This window comes from Eptatretus burgeri, chromosome 11 (genome assembly GCF_056783735.1).
Source record: "Eptatretus burgeri isolate ZD-2024b chromosome 11, Ebu_testis_v1, whole genome shotgun sequence".
In the NCBI taxonomy this organism is placed as follows: domain Eukaryota; kingdom Metazoa; phylum Chordata; class Myxini; order Myxiniformes; family Myxinidae; genus Eptatretus; species Eptatretus burgeri.
The window spans coordinates 12,964,013-12,986,617 of NC_140971.1; the positions used below are offsets into that span (position 1 = coordinate 12,964,013).

The window sequence follows — 22,605 nt, forward strand, 5'->3', positions numbered from 1 at the left end:
CCGTTCCATCAGAATTGTTTGTACATTTAATAAGCAAAGTAAAGCGACACCATAAGAAAAAGATAATTTAATTTACAAAAAGAAAACCATAAATGTAATCCTTGGCAAGTGGGAAGGGAGGGAATAAACTAATTGCATGCAATGTGAATCGTGGATTGCATTGCGTAATCTAAAACGCTTGACCGTGAGGGGGATGGGGGTGGGTTCGGTGGGAGAAGGCACGACTTGATGTGAAAATTGTAGAATAACTTAAGTAATGACATGTTGTCCTGTAACACAATTTCAACCCTTCAACCACTGCTCCAAAAAAGTGCATTCACCCCCCCCCCCCCCACTGCTCAGATTCAATTCTCAGTAACTTTTCTCTACCCTCAATTAACAGATCAACAAGGTCCATAGCTACAGTGATTGACAATATATCAATCAATCAATAACCTTACTGTGATAACCATTCGTGAATGCCCGAACCCCTTCCTGTACCGATCAGTGTCGAAGGAAGTTTGTTTTTTTTTTTAACACCGGCATTGTGCAAAACATGTTCTCAGTGAAGCATGTGCGTGCATGTGTGTCCTACCAGCCCCCAGTAACGTGTGCTCAGATCGTTAGATGTGCACAGTTCAAATATCCTCCACATCCCTGAAAGCAACAGGATGCGTGCGGCCATCAGTTTGTACGATGTTGGTGATGCCATAGGATGCAATGGCTTCAAGTTCTTGTCTTGCTTTCCGTACCACGTAAAGCATGAGCGCTACACTGATACAAAACTGAAGGGAGAGAAGGGAAGGGAGAGAAAATGGACATCACCCTCCTTCGAATGCAAACAATTTGGGAATTGAAGCTGTTTGGCAAAATAATTCAATCGATTCGTTTTATAAACTGATTTTTTAAAATTTAATTCATGTGCAATATAAAAGCTCAATATTTGCAAGTAAATCCATTTATATTTTTAATTTCCTCCTCAGGAAATGTCCCGCTCGGTGCGGTGAGGAAGGCGCCACCATTGTTGTGGCGCTGGTACCCAGTGCGCCTTGAAGTGACGGCACTTCCCCCAAGGGGTGTGTGTGTGCGTGTGCGCTCCACTATCATAAAATTTCTTTTTTTATAGATTTAAAAAATGGATCTTTGAACAAATACTTTGTAATCATTTTGTCACACCGTGAACTAACTGTAAAACCACAGCTCAGAGTAAGCACGTTATACCTGCAGAGAAAGTACGACATAACTTCCGAGCATGTGCTCATTCACGATGTCTTCCATTGTGCGAAGCCGTGCTCCCATGTACGAGTTTAGGATCTGCGTCGGTAGCAGACCCACGGTGGAAGCTGTGAGGTAGCTGGTGATTGGCACACGACTAATCTGCAAGAACAGTGGTTTATTTGTTTTTTTACAACACGAACACCTAGATCATCATAATGCTTGGGATAACCAAGATCTAAATGGATAGGTCACAATGACAACATAGTAAAAACTGCACGACGATGTGCACCCCAGGAAAAACAGAGGGTGGACAGGCCAAAGGAGACCTTGCAATGAACTGTAGAATAAGAAATTAGAGAAACAAGTCACCTGGACGCAACTCGAACATGTGGCATAAGACCGACAGAAATGGCATTGTTTCCTGGGGAGTTCCATATGTCATCCAGCATTGAATGGATCACAGAAGAAGAAGAATGCTTGGCCGACAAGTCATACTAAAATACACCAATTCTGGAGGAATTAACCTCGAAAGGATTTGTTATTCATAAGTCAGACTATAATTTGAAAAGTGTGTGTGTGTGTGTGTGTGTGTGTGTGTGTGTGTGTGTGTGTGTGTGTGTGTGTGTGTGTGTGTGTGTGTGTGTGTGTGTGTGTGTGTGTGTGTGTGTGTGTGTGTGTGTGTGTGTGTGTGTGTGTGTGTGTGTGTGTGTGTGTGTGTGTGTGTGTGTGTGTGTGTGTGTGTGTGTGTGTGGTTTGTCTTCTGTGTGAACTGAACGGAACAAGTTGGAAAAATGGTCGTTTAACTCGGGAAGATTTTAGGCGGTTAAAACAAAAAAATAAATAAAAGGTCCAGGGATGTGGTGAGGGGACACCAATTATTTCTACATTCATATGTATGGCATAGCGCTAGTCCCGGTAGGAGCGGGTATGACAAGTCGCCTGTTACGGATGGGATAATTCCCCTAAAATTATGACCCCAAAGTTTTTTTTTTTTAACTGCCTAAACCCTTCCGACACGCACCCTGGTTACAACCACCGATTTTGAACTACTTCCTTCTAGTGGTTCAGAAGTGCATTGAAGTCAAAGAAATGGACCCTTGTGAAATCATCGTACGATCCTAAAATATCCTACTTCCGGGGGAGTTATCCCAACGGAAAGGATGAGATCTGTGATGGCATTTACAAATTCATAAAAGTTTATGAATAATCAACATGTGATTAAACCAGCCCACAGGAACAAGCGTGTTTAACAAATGATCACTTTCAAAAAGACATGGAAGTAAAATGTCGATGGAGAAAGTATAAACCAGTTGTAGAAGACTCACACGTTTTAATTCCAAGATGCAAAGGAATTGACAAGTGTGAAGGAAGATCTACATTTCAGATTCAGAAGATGGGGGTAAAAATGAAGACTAATACACAATTAATTTGTCTTATCTGCCCAACATGGAGGTGAATGATGAAGGAGGGTATGGCCTGATGGTAGGGAAGTAAGCACCCTCCCCCCAACTCCAAACAGCAAAAGAAAGAGGGGAAGAAACGGAAAACTACAAATAATGGAATTGGGTTAGAAAGGGTTTATGGAGATAATGAAAATTGTGGGTAAGGATGGAGGACAGCATTAAAGAGTTATGCACCGCTTGCTGGGGGCCCTGGGGGGGGGGGGGAAATCGGAGAGCTTAAAGAACAGGGAATGCAAGACTGGTTTGGGGAAGGTAACAAAAACTAAAATAAACAAGTCTGAAGTCGACAATGGTTCACGAGCAGTATTTGACGATGTAGATCGTTTCAGAAGTCAAGGATGAGACAGTGATAATTTTTGACCAAGTTATAAAAATGATCAACCTGATGTGGTACGGGTGACGGGTTATTAGCTGCAAAATGTCGAAAACCCGGTTTCGTTCAACAACTTTCAAAATTTTACCTTTGCATAACCTTTAAAGGTCACAAAATAATGTTGTGCACATTAAAATAAGGAAACAGGATACGTGCTATAGCTTATTGGAGTTAGTTCGTCAAAGGTCGGAAACCCGGTTCGATTCCCATAACTTTGAAAATTTGACCTTTGTGGCCTTTAAAGCTTAAAGGTCAAGGATTATGACCTTGGGTGCAAAACTTCCTCTGGAATATTCCAGGAACAATATAACGTCATGTCGGCTATATGGCATTTCGCACTCCTCGGATTATCCATACTTTGATGAAATCAGCGTAAAAACAAACTTGTAGGGGGCGCCACGGGCAAGGTGTTCGAGATAGAGAAAAATGGTTTCAAGACTTTAGGTGGGGAATGACCTCAAGATTATGCATAAAAAAAATAGTCATCCTAGCTCTCAAAGATTGGGCGGTCGTATGATTTTTATGTCAAAATTCACAATTTTCTAAGTTTTTGATCTTGTGACCTTGAGCTTGGGACGAAAATGAAAAATCGGACAACGGCAAGTTTTAGATAATTCATTTTGCTATTCAAACACCGAAGAACCCATTCCATCCAGTCAATTCCCGAGGAGAAGATAGATTTTTAATCCGACTACCCCCTAAAAATGGCTTTTTTTGGCCGTGGCTCCACCCACAATGGGCGTAGCACGCCCTCATCCAGGAAAACACAAGACTGATATCGAACACAAGCAAGTTTCATCAAGATCGGATCAAAGTCCACGGAGTTATGATCTGGACAGACAGACACACAGACATAACGAATATAGTGGTCACTTTGGCTGGCGCTCGTGAACCAACAGAGGGCACCACCCTGCCTGAAACATGACAGCAGTAGACCTTGTGCATTGGTCTCATCATGAGATGCAATAAATTCAAGAAAAACTATAAAGCATCCCAAAATGCAAAACCCAACCGCATCCTCTTTGCATACAAACTAAAACAGATGAAAACAAGAGCAAGCAACGACCCAACCATTAACCACGTACGGCTACGCCAACCCAGGTAAGGAGTCTGAGGTTGCTGGCAATTGCCAACCCCCATCAGACTCCTCTGAGAGGGCCATGCCACACACAGTGAGCCGCAAGCACCGTGGAGATATTCTGGGGGAGGGGAGAAGGACCCGTGTCAACGGGGCACCCCCATCTGAGACATCGCGGTAGTACCGCATGTCTTATAGGAGGGACCCTGTCCCCCGTCCCCACGAGCCCAGACAGAGCTAGACAAAGGAAATTTTATAAATTGTTTTCTTCAAATTCTCATCACTAGTACGGGCCCGTAGATGAGTGCCAGTATGTGCAGCCTCTCTCTCTCTTTCAAACCTCGAAAAGGCACATCCGCGGGTCCCCAGCAATATTCCTGGCAAGTTTCAATCGTGCAGAAGAAATAATAAATAAATAAACAAGCAGTCATAGACTGGTACTTAAGAAATCGTCAACTTGACCTCTGACCTTGTCTAATAAAAGCTGTCTCGAGAGAAGGTAGCGACGCAAACCAAACATTGGGTGTACAAGTTTAAGGAATAATTGATTGGTCACATGGTTTGGCAACCATATTGGATTGAAGAAAAATATTAAGTAAAAAACCAATGTATCTTGCCAAAAGGTGACCACATGTGACTTCTTTAAGGTCACACTGAGGTGAACAGAGCTGCTATCCACCAGGAGCGACTCCTTGAGGAATATCTGCCTACGAGAGATTCCGATGAGAATTGTTCTACAGAGTAACCATGAAAAATATGTGTTTGCCTCATAACGTCACCAAATGACGTCATAATGTCTCAAGCTTGACATATCTAGAAAGCAATAATCGAGGTGTTCAATGTGAGGTACTACACGATATGGTTCCTAAAACTTGAAAATTTGACCTTGGGGTAAAATGTTTGATCTGAGGTGCTAACCATGAAGGTCAAGGCCAATCACCACCAAAAATTAATCAGCTGAGCGTCAGACCATGAACTATATTCCCATGAAGTTTGAAGACGATCCGATCAAAATTACTCAAAAAATAAGGGTTTCGTCGACTCCCCTGATTTGCGACAAAGTGACCTTGACCTTCAAAATTTTGTGCACTGATAGGGACCTCTATAGGCCTCTGATAACTCTGATAAGTTACAAAAATTTCCAATGATAACTGTGCTCTGCAGAATTTTTTATACGTGATTACAGACAAACAAACAAACACAAAAAAACAAACATACAAGCTGACTAACATATCTTGCAAAAACTTCGTTTTGACAAGATAATAATGTCTTCTCTGGAACCGCTTACTCAAGCGACATGAAACTTCACATGATTGAGTAGTGATTGGGAATACTTGTTTTAAATTTCAACTTGATCGGACGCATGGTCTGGCAGGCAGAATTATTTCGTTTTTTGATATGGGGTTTTGTTTTTTTGAATAAGGCTCACTTGGTTGTGCCTGGATGGGTTTGAGGGTAGAGGAGTAGCAGCTGAAATGCAAATCCTATCCACATTCCTCCTGATGACGTCATCTTTGCCTTTTGCTTGTTCGGGTTCCTTCTGATTACTCCAATATACGACTGTACATATTTGGTCTTCCATTTGATTTGAATTGAACTTATTTTAATCCCATTCTAAATTCAATTGAATAATAATTTTAAAAACGTCATGGGTCAGGGTCAGGGTCAGGTGTTCGATCAAAGCGGAATGTCTCAGTACCCTGTCATCACTGCCAGCAGTTATAAAGTGGCACAAAACAAGTTCTGCTGAGGGTCTGCAATCTCTGATTGCTCTTTTTCTTGTTATCCAGTGAAATACCAGCTTAAATTCTTGAATTATATGCACTTTACTTGCTACCAAGTGCAATATCTATGGCATAGCACTCACTATTCCGTAGACATAACAGCTTTAATTATTTATATGCACTGTAGTTGTACAATACCAGCTTTAATTATTTATTTATTTGCACTGGAGTTGTACAATACCAGCTTTAATTAATTATATGCACTGTAGTTGTACAATACCAGCTTTAATTATTTATTTATTTGCACTGGAGTTGTACAATACCAGCTTTAATTATTTATATGCACTGTAGTTGTACAATACCAGCTTTAATTATTTATATGCATTGTAGTCGTATAATATCAGCTTTAATTATTTATTTATATGCACTGTAGTTGTACGTCAGCTTTAATTATTTATTTATATGCACTGTAGTTGTACATCAGCTTCAATTATTTATTTATATGCACTGTAGTTGTATAATACCAGCTTTAATTATTTATTTATATGCACTGTAGTTGTATAATACCAGCTTTAATTATTTATTTATATGCACTGTAGTTGTATATCAGCTTTATTTATTTTTTGCACTGTAGTTGTATAATACCAGCTTTAATTATTTATTTATATGCACTGTAGTTGTATCTTACCAGCTTTAATTATATGCACTGTCGTTGTACAATACTTGCTTTAATTTATTTATATGCACTGTAGTTGTATAATGAAGCCTGGTGTTGGCTTCGTGGTTAGCATGGTGGCTTGGGATCCCAGGGTCCTGAGTTCAAGCCCCGTTGGCTGCTGAATCAACACCAGGGGGTTGACTCAGCCTGTCATCCTTCCGAGGTCGGCGAAATGAGTGCCAGTGTACTGGTCCCGGTGTATGCCCCGGTTAGAATAGGTGTACCATATCCCTGTGTGTCGTAAGAGGCGACCAGGGTTGGCGTCAGGAAGGGCATCCGGCCATAAAACATTGCCTCAAGAAAAAGCCAAACCCCTGCACAGCAGGGGAAAAAAAACAAATCATTTATTGTAGTTGTATAATACCAGCTTTAATTATTTATATGCACTGTAGTTGTACAATACCAGCTTTAATTATTTATTTATTTGCACTGGAGTTGTACAATACCAGCTTTAATTATTTATATGCACTGTAGTTGTACAATACCAGCTTTAATTATTTATATGCACTGTAGTTGTACAATACCAGCTTTAATTATTTATATGCATTGTAGTTGTATAATATCAGCTTTAATTATTTATTTATATGCACTGTAGTTGTAAATCAGCTTTAATTATTTATTTATATGCACTGTAGTTGTATAATACCAGCTTTAATTATTTATTTATATGCACTGTAGTTGTATATCAGCTTTATTTATTTTTTGCACTGTAGTTGTACAATACCAGCTTTAATTATTTATTTATATGCACTGTAGTTGTATCTTACCAGCTTTATTTATTTATATGCACTGTCGTACAATACCAGCTTTAATTATATGCACTGTCGTTGTACAATACTTGCTTTAATTTATTTACATGCACTGTAGTTGTATAATACCAGCTTTAATTATTTATTTATATGCACTGTCGTACAATACCAGCTTTAATTATTTATTTATATGCACTGTCGTACAATACCAGCTTTAATTATTTATTTATATGCACTGTCGTACAATACCAGCTTTAATTATTTATTTATATGCACTGTCGTACAATACCAGCTTTGTTTATTCATATGCACTGTTGTCGTATAATACCAGCTTTAGTTATTTATTTATATGCAATGTAGTTGTACAACACCAGCTTTATTTATTTATATGCACTGTAGTTGTACAATACCAGATTTAATTATTTATTTTCATTTACTTCACCACCACCACCTACATATTGAAATATTTCGAGGTTATTCCGGACGAACACTTTTCCAAATGTCCAGCTGTACAAATCTACAATTGTTTTTTTTTGTTGTTGGAAACAAAAAGGTCGAATTGATGACCCCGTCGAATGTCACATGACCACGGAGGGTCCGTGGAGCCGCCACCACGGGTGTGTGCGACTTCTTACCGAGAACATCGCGTTTTGGAGACCAAAGGGTATGGGAGTGAGTCGAGCCAAAGCGATCACTTTGAGTCCAGAGCCAGTCTCAAGGAGTCGAACTACAGCACCGAAGGTCTTGCTGCGTCGTGCGATAACGGCCACCGCACCGGGAAACCACCATCGGCATCCGAAATGAGCCACCAAAGTCCCCACGAGTACCCCGGACACGACGATCGCTAGGCCGTGCAGGAACCCGTACAAATATCCCGCGGCCAAGTTGAGCGCGAAGTAGCCCCAACCCCACGGGAAGGACACCACGATGAAGGCAACCGCGAATAACAAGGTGCTCTCGAGCACGTCGAGACCCTCCAACCACAGCAGAAGATCCTTGAGGTGCCGCCTGAGCGTGAGAAGCACGACGAAGCATGACACGGCGAGGAACGCGGCCCCGAGAGACGTCGTGCACCAGCCCGTGCCGACGTTGCACCGTGCCCTCGGTGTCCCCTCTCCACCGTCACGCCGTCTCCTGCTCAGGCCCGACGTCGTGATGACGACGCGAGGCTCCACGGCACGCGGACGTCCAGGCGGATCACGTGTCGGTCTCGCGGAATGCGCCGCTCGAGCCGATCTGTTGCTCGGAAACGCGCTCGACTCGACGACAAAGTGAAACGGAAATGACGTCAAACACCGACCGTTCGCCTCAGCTGTGCGAGCATCGGCGTGAGCGTCGAGGATGAATAACCACGGGGACCCGCACTCGCTTTTGGTGCGTTATATTCACTGCTGTTTACAACACCACCTATACCCGAAACACTGATCAATACACAACCACCGCTAATATACGTCGACAGGGCGTGTCGGGCCAACCTCACAAAGGCCATTGATATTTAACTATATATATATTCTGATCGACCATACTCCGTTACGAGCGTTGGTGCCATCAAAGCTGTTTCTTGGAAAAGGCTTGCACTGGGTGGTTTGCCATTGCCTCAGCTCAGCAGGAATTTGGCATCACCCAGTCAGGCGTCAAGCGAATGGCCATCAAAGGCCCAATTTATTCACATTGTTTGTCTGTCTTCACTTTACCGACGCCAGGCCATGTTGATGATCGAGGAAGAACTTAATTTCAGTTGAATTTTATCTTTTGAATAATGTGGAGCACGAAACGGAACACGAACCTGTGTGGGTTTTACTCGTACTGTACTCGTACTGTAGGAAACTGGGTGCAGGAGGAGGCCATTCGGCCCGTCGTGCCTGCGCCACACCAAAACGACTAATTAATTTATCCGTTAAAACGACGATGTTCCATTGGGGGGGGGGGAATGTGAATGAGACGCCCCCAGGGATATCCCAAGGGTGTCAAAATCGAATTTTGGGGAAATATATCCAGTTTAATTATTTAAATAATACAAGAAAAAAAGCCCCAAAAAATTGTGGTTTTACTTTTTCTTTTTTTTCTTCCAGGTGGATGAAGGTGGTTCTTGTGTGAGAAACACAAACCACCCCTTGACGAGACCCCCAACTGCACACACACACACACACACACACACACACACATGCAAACAATCACCCATCAATGCTCAAGTTATCTAAAAGTCCTACTAACATCCCGATACCCCTCTATCTCCATAACTTCCAGGTAGCTATCTAATTCTAATTTAAACTTATCTACTTTTTCTGCTGCCACTACCTTTCCAGGGAGACCATTCCATACATTAACTACTCTGAGTAAAAGACCCCTACCTTACTACCATCTCAACTCTCCTCTTCTGTACTCTCAGGCTATGGCCCCTGATCTTATCACTGTCGACTCTTCTGAATAATTCATCTTCACTTATTTTGCCTCCACCATTCATTATTACCTCCACCACCGAAGGTGAAGGAGGTTATTTTTTCACCCCTTTCTGTCTGTTGGGTGGTCGCCAGACTACCGTTATTCTCAGGTTTTCCGTCTGTCTGTTTGTATGTAATGGACAGCTCTGGAGGCTGGAGGTGTTAACTGATTTTGATGAAACTTCACTGGTAGGTTCATACCAGGATCTAGTTGTATGCTTTTGAGCACCGTTGCGATGGATGCCACCGTTTCCGAGCAACGGGAATTTTAAATTTTTGAAAAAAATCCGAAAAATATTTTTATACTAGTAGTAATGCCCGGCGTTGCTCGGGCTAGCAATAAAGCCCGGTGTTGCCCAGGCTTTCTTGCAAATTTCCTGAATAGCTGTTAGCGGTTAGGGGTTAGGGTTAGTGGTTAGGGTTAGGGTTGCAGTTAGGTTAGGGTTAGCGGTTAGGGTTAGGGTTAGCGGTTAGGGTTAGGGTTAGCTGTTAGGGTTAGGGTTAAGGTTAGCTGTTAGGGTGAGGGTTAGCTGTTGGGGTTAGTGTTAGAGTAGCTAACCCTAACCCTAACCCTAACAGCTTGGCGAAGCGGAGGTAACACCACCCGGGGCAAAGTGGAAATTTGCGTCCCCTGTAGGCCTTAAACTTGAGTGGATTTGAATGGAAAATCCCATGAGGGATATCGATTTATCGATTTTTTTCGAATATCAGAAGTGTTTTGGAAAAAATTTATAGCCAATGACCTAAGTTGGACCAAAAGCCATAATCGGACCGAATTTGAATGGATTCCGTTGGAGTTTGTGAAAATGCATCAAAACGAATTTTGAGGGGCCTCTTAAGGAAGACAATAATATCATTAGTATATGTGCCAAATCTTGTTTCATTTCATGCAGTAACAAAAATCTGATGGTGGAACAAAGAAAGGGGCGTGCCGAAATATTAATATAGATTTTTTTTTCGAAAATCAAAAATCGGCTTCCGCGCTTTTATGCGCACTCCAATCAACCTCTTTGTCAAAAATTTTCATCCCGATCCGTCAAAAACTGTATGACTAGTATGCAATTATATAGCGACCACCCATGTCGCCTACCGGCTTGTTATCTTGCCAAAACGAAGTTTTTGCAAGATATGTTAGTCAGCTTGTATGTTGTTTTTTTTTTGTCTGTAATCACGTATCGATCACTCTGCAGAGCACAGTTATCATTGGAAATTTTTGTAACTTCACATATCAGAGTCCCATAGAGGTCCCTTTCAGCGCATAAAATTTTCAAGGTCAAGGTCAAAGGTCAAGGTCACTTTGTCACAAATCAGGGGAGTCGACGAAACCCTTATTTTTTGAGTAATTTTGATCGGATCGTCTTCAAACTTCATGGGAATATAGTTCATGGTCTGACGCTCAGCTGATTAATTTTTGGTGGCGATCGGCCTTGACCTTCATGGTTAGCGCTGGAGGTCGAAAGTTTTTGACCCCAAGGTCAAATTTTGAAATCTTAGATACCATATCGAGTAATACCTCATATGAAAGCGCTTGATAAGTGCTTTCCAGATCTGTCAAAAGTTTGACTCTATGACGTCATTTGATGACGTCATGACGAAAAAACGTATTTTTCAAGAAAATTTTATTTCCTCAGTTCTCATCAAAATCTCTTGATATTTCATGTACAACGGTCCTGGAGAGATACCATTAACCGTACGAAAATATAAAGGTCAAGGTCACAAAAAGGTCAAGCATCAAGGTCGACGAAACCCTTATTTTTTGAGTAACTTTAATCGAATGATCTCCAAACTTGGTGGGTATGTAGGATGTGGAATGGCGCTCAGCTGATTAATTTTTGGTGGTGATCGGCCTTGACCTTCAAAGTCATCTTGAAGGTTATTCATTTTTTACCCTAAGGTCAAATTGTCAAGTTTCAGTTACCATATCGTGTTGTACCTCAAATGAAAGCCCTTGATAAGTTCTTTCCAGACATATAACGATTTTGACGATGTGACGTCATTTGACGACATTATGACGAAAAAGCTGCATTTTTCATGTATTTTGCATTGATTTAGTTCACATCAGAAACTCTTGTTTAGGTCACTCTGTATAGCAAATTTCTCATTGGAAACTCTTGTGGGTTCATATATGGTTGTCTTTTTGGAATACTTTTCAGTGCACTTAATGGTCAAAGTCAAGGTCAAATGTCAAGATCACTTTGAAGTCAATTATGGAGCTCGATGAAACCCTTCTTTTTGAGTAATTTTCATCGAATCATCTCCAAACTTTGTGGGAATGTAGTAAATGGCTTAGCGCTCAGTTTATTAGTGTTTGTTTGTGATCGACCTTGACCTTCAGGGTTAGCGCCTGAGGTCGAACATATTTGACCCCAAAGTCAAATTTTCAAGTTTTAGGAACCATATCCTGTAGTACCTCAAATTGAAGTCCTCAATGAGTGTTTTCTAGATATGTCAAGCTTTAGCCATTATGACGTCATTGGGTAACGTTATGAGGCAAACACGTATTGTTCATGGTCACTCTGTAAAACGATTATCATCGGAATCTCTCGTTGGCAGATATTCCTCAAGGAGTCGCTCCTAGTGGATAGCAGTTCTGTTCATCTCAGTGTGACCTTAAATAAGTCACTCATGTTCACATTTTGGCAAGATACTGGTCACCCTGGGGGTGACATTGGTTCATTTGTCTGTTGGGTAGTCGATCTCGTCGAAAAAAAAAATTCCAAAAATGTTTTTTTTTGAGATTTGTTCTTCCCTTATTATCAGTATTTAAAATGGCGATTTCAGTTAATACAATGGCGATTTCGATGAAACTTGGTTGGTAGGTTCATACCATGACCTAGTTGTGTGCAAATGAGAACCGTTGCTATGGACACCACCGTTGCCTAGCAACGGGACTTTGAAATTTTTGAAAAATTATAAAAAATTTATTTTTTTCGAAAATCAAAAATCAGGCCAAGAGCGACTGTGGGCAGTACATTCAGCCATATTGTCAAAAATTTCCAGCCGGATCCTATGAAAACTGTCAGAGAAGATAGACTTTGAATGAACCCTGGTCGAAAACAATAACAAAAACGAAGTTCGTTATATCTCAGAGACAATGAGTCAGATATACATGAAACTGGTATGGTAGGTTCATGGTATGTCCGAGTTATGTGTGAGAAAGAACCGTTGCTATGGACGCCTGTGTTGCCTAGCAACGGCCGAAAAACCTCTAAATGTGGGGGTATTTTAACGAAAAAACAATCTGCAGCATTAACCCTTGAAGCTAGAATCATGAATTTTCTTGTGCTTAATCCTCAGGTCATTCCCCATCGAACGGGCCCATCGCATCAGGTTCTATTGGTTAGGCGACTACCCATGTCTGCCTACCGGCTTGTATGTTTGTGTACAGGATATCTCAGAAAGTTGTGGGCGGATCTGGATCGGGATGAAATTTTGTGGACAGGTTGTGTGATAAAGAGATTTTGTGTGATCTATCTATAATTCCAGCAATCTCTGTGTGTCTGTCTGTCTGTTTGTCTGTCTGTCTGTTTGTCTGTGACCGCCGTTTCTCGACGACCGCTGGTCCGATCTCATTGAAACTTGCCAGGAATATTTCCGGGGACCCGCGGATGTGCCTTTTTGAGGTTTGATATCGATCGGACGAGCGGTTCCCAAGTTACGGCCATTTTACTGCTTTTTCAGTGTTGAAAAGGTGTATATATGGCAGCTGAAGGTGTCGTTCCACCTTCTCATGCCAATTTTTTCCCCCCAAATTATTAATAACCGGACGACCACCGGTCCGATCGGATTGGAACTTGCCAGGAATATTGCCAGGGCCCCGCGGATGTGCCTTTTCAAGGTTTGATATCAAACGGACAAGCGGTTCCCGAGTTACGGCCATTTATCTGTCAACCAATGACAGGACACGGTGCTCTGACATCACAATGAATGTTTATTTAATTATTAATTTTTTTGCACGATTGACGTCACAATTCTTTTTCTTCTTCGTTTGGTATGATGTCACAATCGACACTGGGGACCTGATTATGTGCCTTTTCAAAGTTTGATATCGTACTTCCTCATCCATTTCAGCTGTTTCCAAGTGTTTCCCAAGGTTTGAAAGCTGTTTTTTCCCAAGGTTTGAATTAATTAATTAATCCCAACGTTTGATTATTATTTTATTATTTATTTATTTGATTATTTAATCCGAAGGTTTGATTATTATTCAAATTATTAATTAATCCCAAGGATTGAATTTTCCCAAGGGAAACATGTGTTTCCCAAGGGTTTGAAAGCTGTTTTTCCCCAAGGTTGGAATTAATTGTTGTGCTTGGTAGACATTTGTGAATACATTTACAGAGAGAGGGGCGAGAGAGGAGGGGGGAGAGAGGAGAAGGGAGAGAGGGGGGCAGAGAGAAGGGTGAGAGAGGAGGGGCGAGAGAGGAGGGGGGGACAGAGGAGGGGGGGACAGAGGGGCGGGAGGGGGGTGTCGCAATTCTTCTTCTTCTTCTTGTGATGTGACGTCACAATTGATGCTGGGGACCTGATACTGCAAGCGCGAAGCTGCACATACTGGCACGCCCCTACGGCGTGCTTGAATGAAAGAGGGGAGGGAGAGAGGGGGGGGGAGGGAGAAGGGCGAGAGAGGGGGAGGGAGGGGGGCAAGAGAAGGGAGAGAGAAGGGCGAGAGAGGGGGGTGAGAGGGCGGCAAGAGAGGGGAGGGAGAGAGGAGGGGGACAGAGGAGGGGGAGAGAGAGGGGGCGTCACAATTCTTCTTCTTCGTTTGATATGACATCACAATTGATGCTGGGGACCTGATACTGCAGGCACAAAGCTGCACATACTGGCACGCACCTACGGGCACGCCCTTACAGGCCCGCACCAGTAAAGATAAAAAGACGAAATTTTGTGTCCCCCATTTTGTGTGATAAAGACGAACTGATTAGATTTTGGTGAAGATCCAGATCAGGATCCGACTACGAGAATTTTTAAAGTGATTCTTCACCATTGAGGGGTTGGGCTAAAACTGATACAGTATATTGCACGATATCTCAAAAAGCTGTGGACTGATTCGGACGAAACTTGCTGGACAGGTTGGGTGTCTCGTAAGGATGAATTGATTCGATTTTGGTGAAGATCCGGATCCGGATTTGGATACGAGAATTATTTTATTTTGAAAGTGATTCGTCACCAAAGTATTGTTACGTTTGAGGGGGGGTATGCATTCAAAGGGTAATTAGGATGTTTAATTAGGTATGCCATGCTGTTCGAGTTTACCAGGATCTCGATGTAATAAGTAGCAATTCAGTGGTGATAAGTCTAGTAAATGTCTAGTAAATGTCCATTTCTTCAGGGGGGAAATGATAATTGTCACGTAATTAGATAGGGATACGGGATAGGGTAAGTGTGTCTGCGTAAACCCCTTTTAGTAGTCCCTGGAGGCTTGCCGTGACATCACAGGACAATGCTGCGGATGGCTCCGCCCCGTGATCACGATTGGCGGAAGGCGACGGCGCAGGGCCAATAAACAGGCTCGATTGGAAGTGACGAGGACGGGAGGATAAAAAGGTTCTGTTCGGGGTCGAAAAGGAAGAGGAAGAAGATCGGGACAGAAAGACCGTTTTTTGGGGTGGAGGCTGTTGTGCTGGGAGCGTGCTTGTTGTTGCGCTGATTCGATCCTGTTTTTCATCGTGTCTTGGAGCCTTGCTGAGCCTCGTGCCTCACCTTGGTTGGCTCTGGGGTTCTGCTGGCTCGGAGTACGGGGTCGAACGGCGGGCGGACCTGCCTCCCTCTCCTGCTCGCAATTTGGCACCAGAACTGGTTCCCTGGCGGCTGTGAGCGGACTTGGGCCAAGACCAGGAGGTCGACAGAACCACGGTTTCTCCTGCCCCCCTGACGAGAGAAAGGCCAGCTCGTCCGACGCCGATCCAGGGACTGTTGCGTCCACACCACGGTCCAGCCTGACCACCAGGAATAGCTACGTTGTGTGTGTGTGTGTGTGTGTGTGTGTGTGTGTGTGTGTGTGTGTGTGTGTGTGTGTGTGTGTGTGTGTGTGTGTGTGTGTGTGTGTGTGTGTGTACCTGGCGCCTTAGAGGGTTTGAGATTTGTATATTCATTGGAATTGTCTGTGTTTTCCCCACGCCCGATCCCACACCATCCCGTCGAATCGCCCCGGGTCCCTCCTCTTGCCGAGTCTTGTTATTTCTGGTTAGAGGAATAAACGTTATCAACTCAGTGAAAAGCGACTCGTGCCACCTTCCTCGTCCCGTTTGCGGTAGAGCGATTAGAACCGCCATCTTTGGATTATAAATAAATAAACCGCCTCCATCGTTTCGGCTCATTCTACGTTGGCGAGACTGTTCAAGTCCCGTGGACGTCACAGTATTATTTGCTTTCCTCTCCGAAACTACACACACAATTTTGATGAAACTTGACCACAACCATCATCAATCGGTATGTACGAAAGTTTGTTCATGGCATTAAAAAAAAAAAAATTGGCTCCTGAGGGTGTCTACAGGGGGTTGCCCACCAAAATAGGTGTTTGCTTTCTTCTCAGAAACTACACATGCAATTCTGATGACCACAACCTTCATCACCCATGATGTACCAAAGTTTGTTCATGCTATTTTTTTTTAAAAAAAATTGTGCGCTTATGGGGAAGTATTTGCTGATTCCATCCCTCATTGACTTCCTCCTCAGTATAATTATTCTACCAGGTGAGCACCCAGGGTTATTGCCCCTATTGTTTTTTTTCCTCCAGCATTTAAACCTTTATTTTATTTGAATTATTCTTCCTCTGTGTGGCCTTTCTCTGAGTTGTTGGTCTACGACGAGAAGTTCACGGTGTTCAGTAAGCCTCGGGCCCTTATGAGCAGGTGTTACAGTTTTTGCCATCTTCCCCCAAGAGCGCTAGGCAATGTTTGGGGCAGTCTTGCACAAGATGATCTGCAGTCTGTGGGAGACCACACTCGCAGTCTGAGGAGTCAGCAAGGTTCCAGGAGAACATGTTGTGATGGAATCTGCCAACACTCATTCGGAGCCGGTTAACGTGATACCATTATCTTTCCTATGGCAGATCACAACCATGGAGGAACAGGAAAGGTGTTGTAGATGGCCGCTGGGTTGTACGCCAAGGGATGCCGGAGCGGTTTTGGTGGTGAGCACGACCACTAGATGGAGCAGTAGAGTCGGCTCCAGCGAACACCCGGAATTCAGATCGTTACCCTCGGATAAGTCCGAAAGGCACGGGTCCCTTACCGGACCGTGGTCGCCAATACTTTGATGGCTGTAGAAGAGCAAGAGGGGCAGAATTTATTTGAGGGCAAATTTTTTTTTTTTTTTTTAACAACACATCCTTCCCTTTATTGATTTAGGGTGGAAGATAAATATCTGGGGATAAACAGGATGTTACAGATTGAAGAAGAAATTGAACCTGAAAATGAACTAAAACTCGGCAAACAAATTAAACATTGATCATGACGCTCACGATCACAACGGAAGTGCTCCAGTCGTTGCTGTACACCAAAAGGTCCCAAAAAGTGATCACGCTCATGTACGGTCAGATTATTTTAATTAATTGTGATACTGAGAATTATCAATCATATCAAATTGTGGTCGTGTACTGCAAAACACTATCGCTATCCTATGTAACTCTACGGCAGCTGTTTGGTTGTCAGGTAGCGTCACTCACTGTCAGGATACGAGCGATGTATTATCGCAGTGAAAATTGACGAATACAGGACAAATTGGAATCGGCGAATCATTTTGAGGAAATTTCGAGATGTGCCTCATAAAAGCTTGCTCAGACAAAATTATTGGCAGTCAAAGGAAATTATGAATTTTCGAAACCTGTTGCACTATCTGTGAGTTTAACAATCTCGTCAGACCCTTTTGGGTGTTTTCGTGATGAGGCACTTTCTGCCCCCTCCTCCCCCTTGCTCTGGTGTTTCTGGATCATTGCTTCATCTGCCACATAAGTTTGTTCAGGCCATCATTTGCTGTGATAAAGGTTTGAGCTCCTCGAGTAAAGGGCTTGCGGCTTTTCAATATTTGGAGGGTAGATCTTCTCTTAGCTTGTTGTGCGAGGGTTGTTCGGGGTTCTGAGATGCATTGAGGGTTCCTTGTCTCATGATGGCAATGGATGCCAACGAGGACTGGAAGGTGATGGGTTGGAGTATGGCGAAGGCATTCACTGATGGCGTTTAAGGAAGAGTTGAGGTGTTACGAATCTTGCAGCCATGAGCACTCAACATTCAGGTCTTTATAGAACAGTTATATCGGTAAGTGTGTGTTTATAGTTAGGGCCCCCGACCTGTGTCTAACGGGAATTACATGTGTGCGCTGCGGAGTTTCGTTTATAACAAATCTCCTTCACTTCACACACCGACACCATTGCCCATGTGTGTTCGGCCACGTACGTGGGCGGAGATTTCCATCGCCTCAGACCGGAACTCCACCCAGGAAGGCAGGGGCATGCCCCTTGTCCAATCACACCACAGAAGGCGACTTTCCCACGACACGCCGGCCAATGAGGGTTGAGATGGCCACAGAAGGCGACTTTCCCATGACACGCCGGCCAATGATGGTTGAGATGGCCACAGAGGGCGACTTTCCCATAACGCCCCGTCCAATGAGGGTGGAGATCGCCACAGACGGCGATTTTCTCACCCCGGAGAAAAAAGGAATATAAAGGAACGCCAGGCTGGGAGCGGGAGTCATCGTCGTCTTGGTGGTCGCGGGTCTTGGTGTTGGCTGGTTCGTCTGGTCCTGGGTCATCGTTGTCTCTGATCTTCTCCTTGGTCTTGGTCGATTGGTGCATGGCCGGTTGGAGAGCGCGGTACCTGGTGCTTGGAACGGCATCGTGTTGCGGGTTCGAGTCCCGCCGAGCCGGATCGTCGAAGACCACACGAGGTGGACAGGTCCAAGCACAGACTCTGGTCTCCAGCTCACCTTTCCTCGAGCTGGAAGCCTTCAATAAAGACCAGACGGGGTCCATTTCTTTGTGTGTGTGTGTGTGTGTGTGTGTGTGTGTGTGTGTGTGTGTGTGTGTGTGTGTGTGTGTGTGTGTGTGTGTGTGTGTGTGTTTGGGCCCGTCTTCAAGTAGAATTGTGTAAGTGCTTGCTTTTGCTCATTGTACATTACATTTCTTATTCGGATAACTCTGCTCTTTGTGTGCTTCCCTCCCCGATTATTATAATAAATAGATTTCCCTATTGTTGAATGTCCCAGCTCGTTCCCTGTCATTTCTTCCATTGGCTTAACACGCTGTGTATTGAGAGATAGCGAGGGCGAATTGGTCATGTGGTCTGGCGCGGCTCTGGTAACGCTGCTCGGTTACGCCGGATCCGAGTCGTTACCTGCGACTCGGATCGGACAGAGTCGGCCGAGGGTGTGGTTCCCCGGTAGTTAGACTGCGTGGGTATTTAGGTATATTGAAATTAGGCAATTAACCCCACCCCATGCCATCGAAGTATTGGCGACCACGGTCCGGTAAGGGACCCGTGCCTTTCGGACTTATCCGAGGGTAACGATCTGAATTCCGGGTGTTCGCTGGAGCCGACTCTACTGCTCCATCTAGTGGTCGTGCTCACCACCAAAACCCGGCCCCACAACAGAGGTGCACAGCTACCTTCTTTGTGTGGTGGCTTCTTCCCAATGCAGACACACTGTCAGTTAAAAGCTCAGTGTTGTTTGTGGTAAATTTTAAGATTCGTCAGTACATATAAATGAACGATTAAAATTGACAGTTACATGTTATGAGTTTTGTGTTGCACAGATCGGTAAATTGTAATATAAACTGCTTGACGTATTGAGCTAATTTTGAGTGTAGATTGCAGTATTTTACTGTAAACTACCTGGTGGGATTCGCGAAGGTGCTGGAACATTCTCAGATGAAACTTCCAGTATGGACTAGAATCGCATTTGGTGGAAGACACGAGATTGTTCTGTGATACTATATAAACCCACGAGAGCGACATGTTGAAACGGGTGATATGTGATGAGCTGTGTGTTTCTATTATCCCATGCTCGATTTAACTCTGATGAGTGAACGAGATGTTAATGGCCAGAGCGGTTGTTAACACGTGGAACCGATTATAATTAGGCTGATTAAAACTCATTAATATTGTGTATCAGGAAAGAATTCCTTTGAGTGCTTTAAATCAACCATCTGGATGGGCCATCGTACGAGAGGACACTGCGAAGGGAATCGAAGGTTCGACAGACCCGAAGGACAAGGTGAAGACGCGTGAGTTGTGCCGGCAGGACTGGGACACTGGGTGGCAGAAATAACTCAATGTGGGAATCGGAGTTGGACATTGCATGTAAGGGTGAACTTCCTTATTTAATTTTGTGTCTTTGTTTGAAATACAAGTTACAAAAACATTACGCTATTGATGTGTTCATTGTAACGCCACTCAAAAGTCACAGACACCAACTGACAAAGATCCTATTTGAGAGGTAGCTGACCTGTACGTTCGTCCAGACTCATGAAGCTGAAAGCTTGGTTGTAATCAGTCGAGGACGCACTGAGTCCAGCATCACAAACCACATATGCACACCAAAGGGAAGGAAACCCGGAAGATGTGCGTGTATCCCACCACCCATGACACACAGTATTCTGCAGGGGCATGCACTAGGGAAAGTGTTGAGGTGTATAAAGTAGTGAAATCAGCCCCGGAGTTGTGGCCACCAATTCTGTGAATAAGGTTAACTCCAGTAGCTATTTTTTCTGCTATCTTGTCTGCATGCTGCCTGAAGGTCAGGGCCGGTCCAATTGCGTGCCATGGTAGGTGGGAGCATGAGAGGAGGGAAGCCGCATATTATTGAGCTGGACTTCTCGCTGCCTGTCTACATTACTGTTCTGAAGGTGGAAAACAGATCAAACTGACTTCTGGACATTGAGATGTGGATGCCATTGGTGGTATGGTAGTAGCAGTCCATAAAAGTAACGTCTCAGCTGAGAGTGGCCTCGACTTCCTCAAAAGATTTGCTCAGATGCAGGATCGCAAAGTCATCAGAGTAGGAAAGTTTCGTTCCTATTATCTCAGGGAGGTCTGATGTGTATACGTTGAACAGCAGGGGCACTACGACTGAGCCTTGCGGAACTCCATTCTTGAGGCTGTAGATTCTGTTAGTTTGTCTGATAAGGTTGACTCTGAAGCAGCAGTTGAAGATCAAAACTTGGAGAAAGTAGACTAAGTGGTGGTCATGTAGTATCTCTTGCAGCTTCAGCAGCATGCCACGGTGCCAGACTGTCATATGCTGAAGACAAGTCAAAGAAGACAGGCCCACATTTCTGGTTTGATTCAAATTCAGTCTCAATAATGTCATTTTCAGATATAATCTGATCTTCAGTGCTATGATTCTTCCTGAAGCCTGCTTGTTCTGGTAGGAGTGCTACCTCGACCGTGGTTCTATCCTGTTAATGATGAGCCTCTCAAGAACCTTAAATGGGACAGGGAGCAGCGATATTGGTCTGTATCTCTTTGGGATGTCTTGGCTTATTGGGTTTTAGGGTGGCCACAACATTGGCCCTCTTACAGAGCTTTGGAATACTGAGTGAGGAAAGGCAGCAGGACATGAAGCACTCAGTGGGTGAGTGCTGGCATTCTTCAACTGATCTGCATGAATGTTATCAGGTCCGAGTGCTTTCCCACATTTCAGCCTTCCCGTGACCTTTTTCTCAAGATTGTGCAGGGTAAGGTGTTCTATGAACTCATTTGTTCATTTAGGGTTCCGGCGATAGCTTGCCTTCTCTTCGCGAAGGACAGTGTGGGATCCTTAACGTCAAATGAATGCTCACAGATTGGAAGCCATCCGAGGGAAGGCACACACATTGATGAATCACGTTGCCTGTGAAACACCAGGATGGCAGTTTATAGCAGGGTCACGATTCGAACCCAGGGATGTTTACAGCTCAGAGGTGAGTAAGATAACGTCATATCCCAGTATGCAACATGTTCACCTGTATTCCCTATAACATAACCTCATGTCCCAGTATGTATCATGTTCACCTGTATTCCCTATAACATAACCTCATGTCCCAGTATGTATCATGTTCACCTGTATTCCCTAAAATATAACCTCATATCCCAGTATGTAACATGTTCACCTGTATTCCCTATAAAATAACCTCATATCCCAGTATGTAACATGTTCACCTGTATTCCCTATAACATAACCCCATATCCCAGTATGTAACATGTTCACCTGTATTCCCTATAAAATAACCTCATATCCCAGTATGTAACATGTTCACCTGTATTCCCTATAAAATAACCTCATATCCCAGTATGTAACATGTTCACCTGTATTCCCAGTAAGTAACATGTTCACCTGTATTCCCAGTAAGTAACATGTTCACCTGTATTCCCAGTATGTAACATGTTCACCTGTATTCCCAGTAAGTAACATGTTCACCTGTATTCCCAGTAACATGTCTTGTTCTCCACATTATGTTATTTTATCAATTCCTGTTCATTATCACTTTGTTGTCCTCTCACGAGATTTCAACAACTCCAACTCCTGTAATCTGAAGTCGTGTCGTTTTCACCGGTATTTATTATTTATTTGTTCAACACTGGTCGCCACAAGCTTCCGCTTTTTGAAGAAAAAAAAAATTGGAGCAGACGCTGTGATGGTGGTGGTAACAACAACAACAACAACAACAACAACAACAACAACAACAACAACAACAACAACAACAACAACAATCGAAATTCGAACAACAACAACAACAACAACAACAACAACAATCGCAATTCGAACAACAACAATGACACATTTTGTATTTCTCTTCAAAAGAAACTTCTCTTTATTTTTTTTGTCGTACATGACGAGGTAATTCCCTTTAACCCGAGGATATTAAAACAACAACAATCAT

At 43.4% G+C, this 22,605-nt stretch overlaps 1 protein-coding gene across 1 annotated transcript; it reads right to left on the reverse strand.

Moving 5' to 3' along the window:
- Positions 1 to 52: 52 nt before the first annotated feature.
- On the reverse strand, positions 53 to 8,678 carry TMEM64 (transmembrane protein 64; the record flags this gene model as incomplete). Its single annotated transcript, XM_085847851.1, has 3 exons — positions 53 to 764; positions 1,201 to 1,356; positions 7,938 to 8,678. Coding segments are annotated over 3 exons (1,044 nt in total), but the record flags the coding sequence as incomplete, so codon positions are not given.
- Positions 8,679 to 22,605: the final 13,927 nt, after the last annotated feature.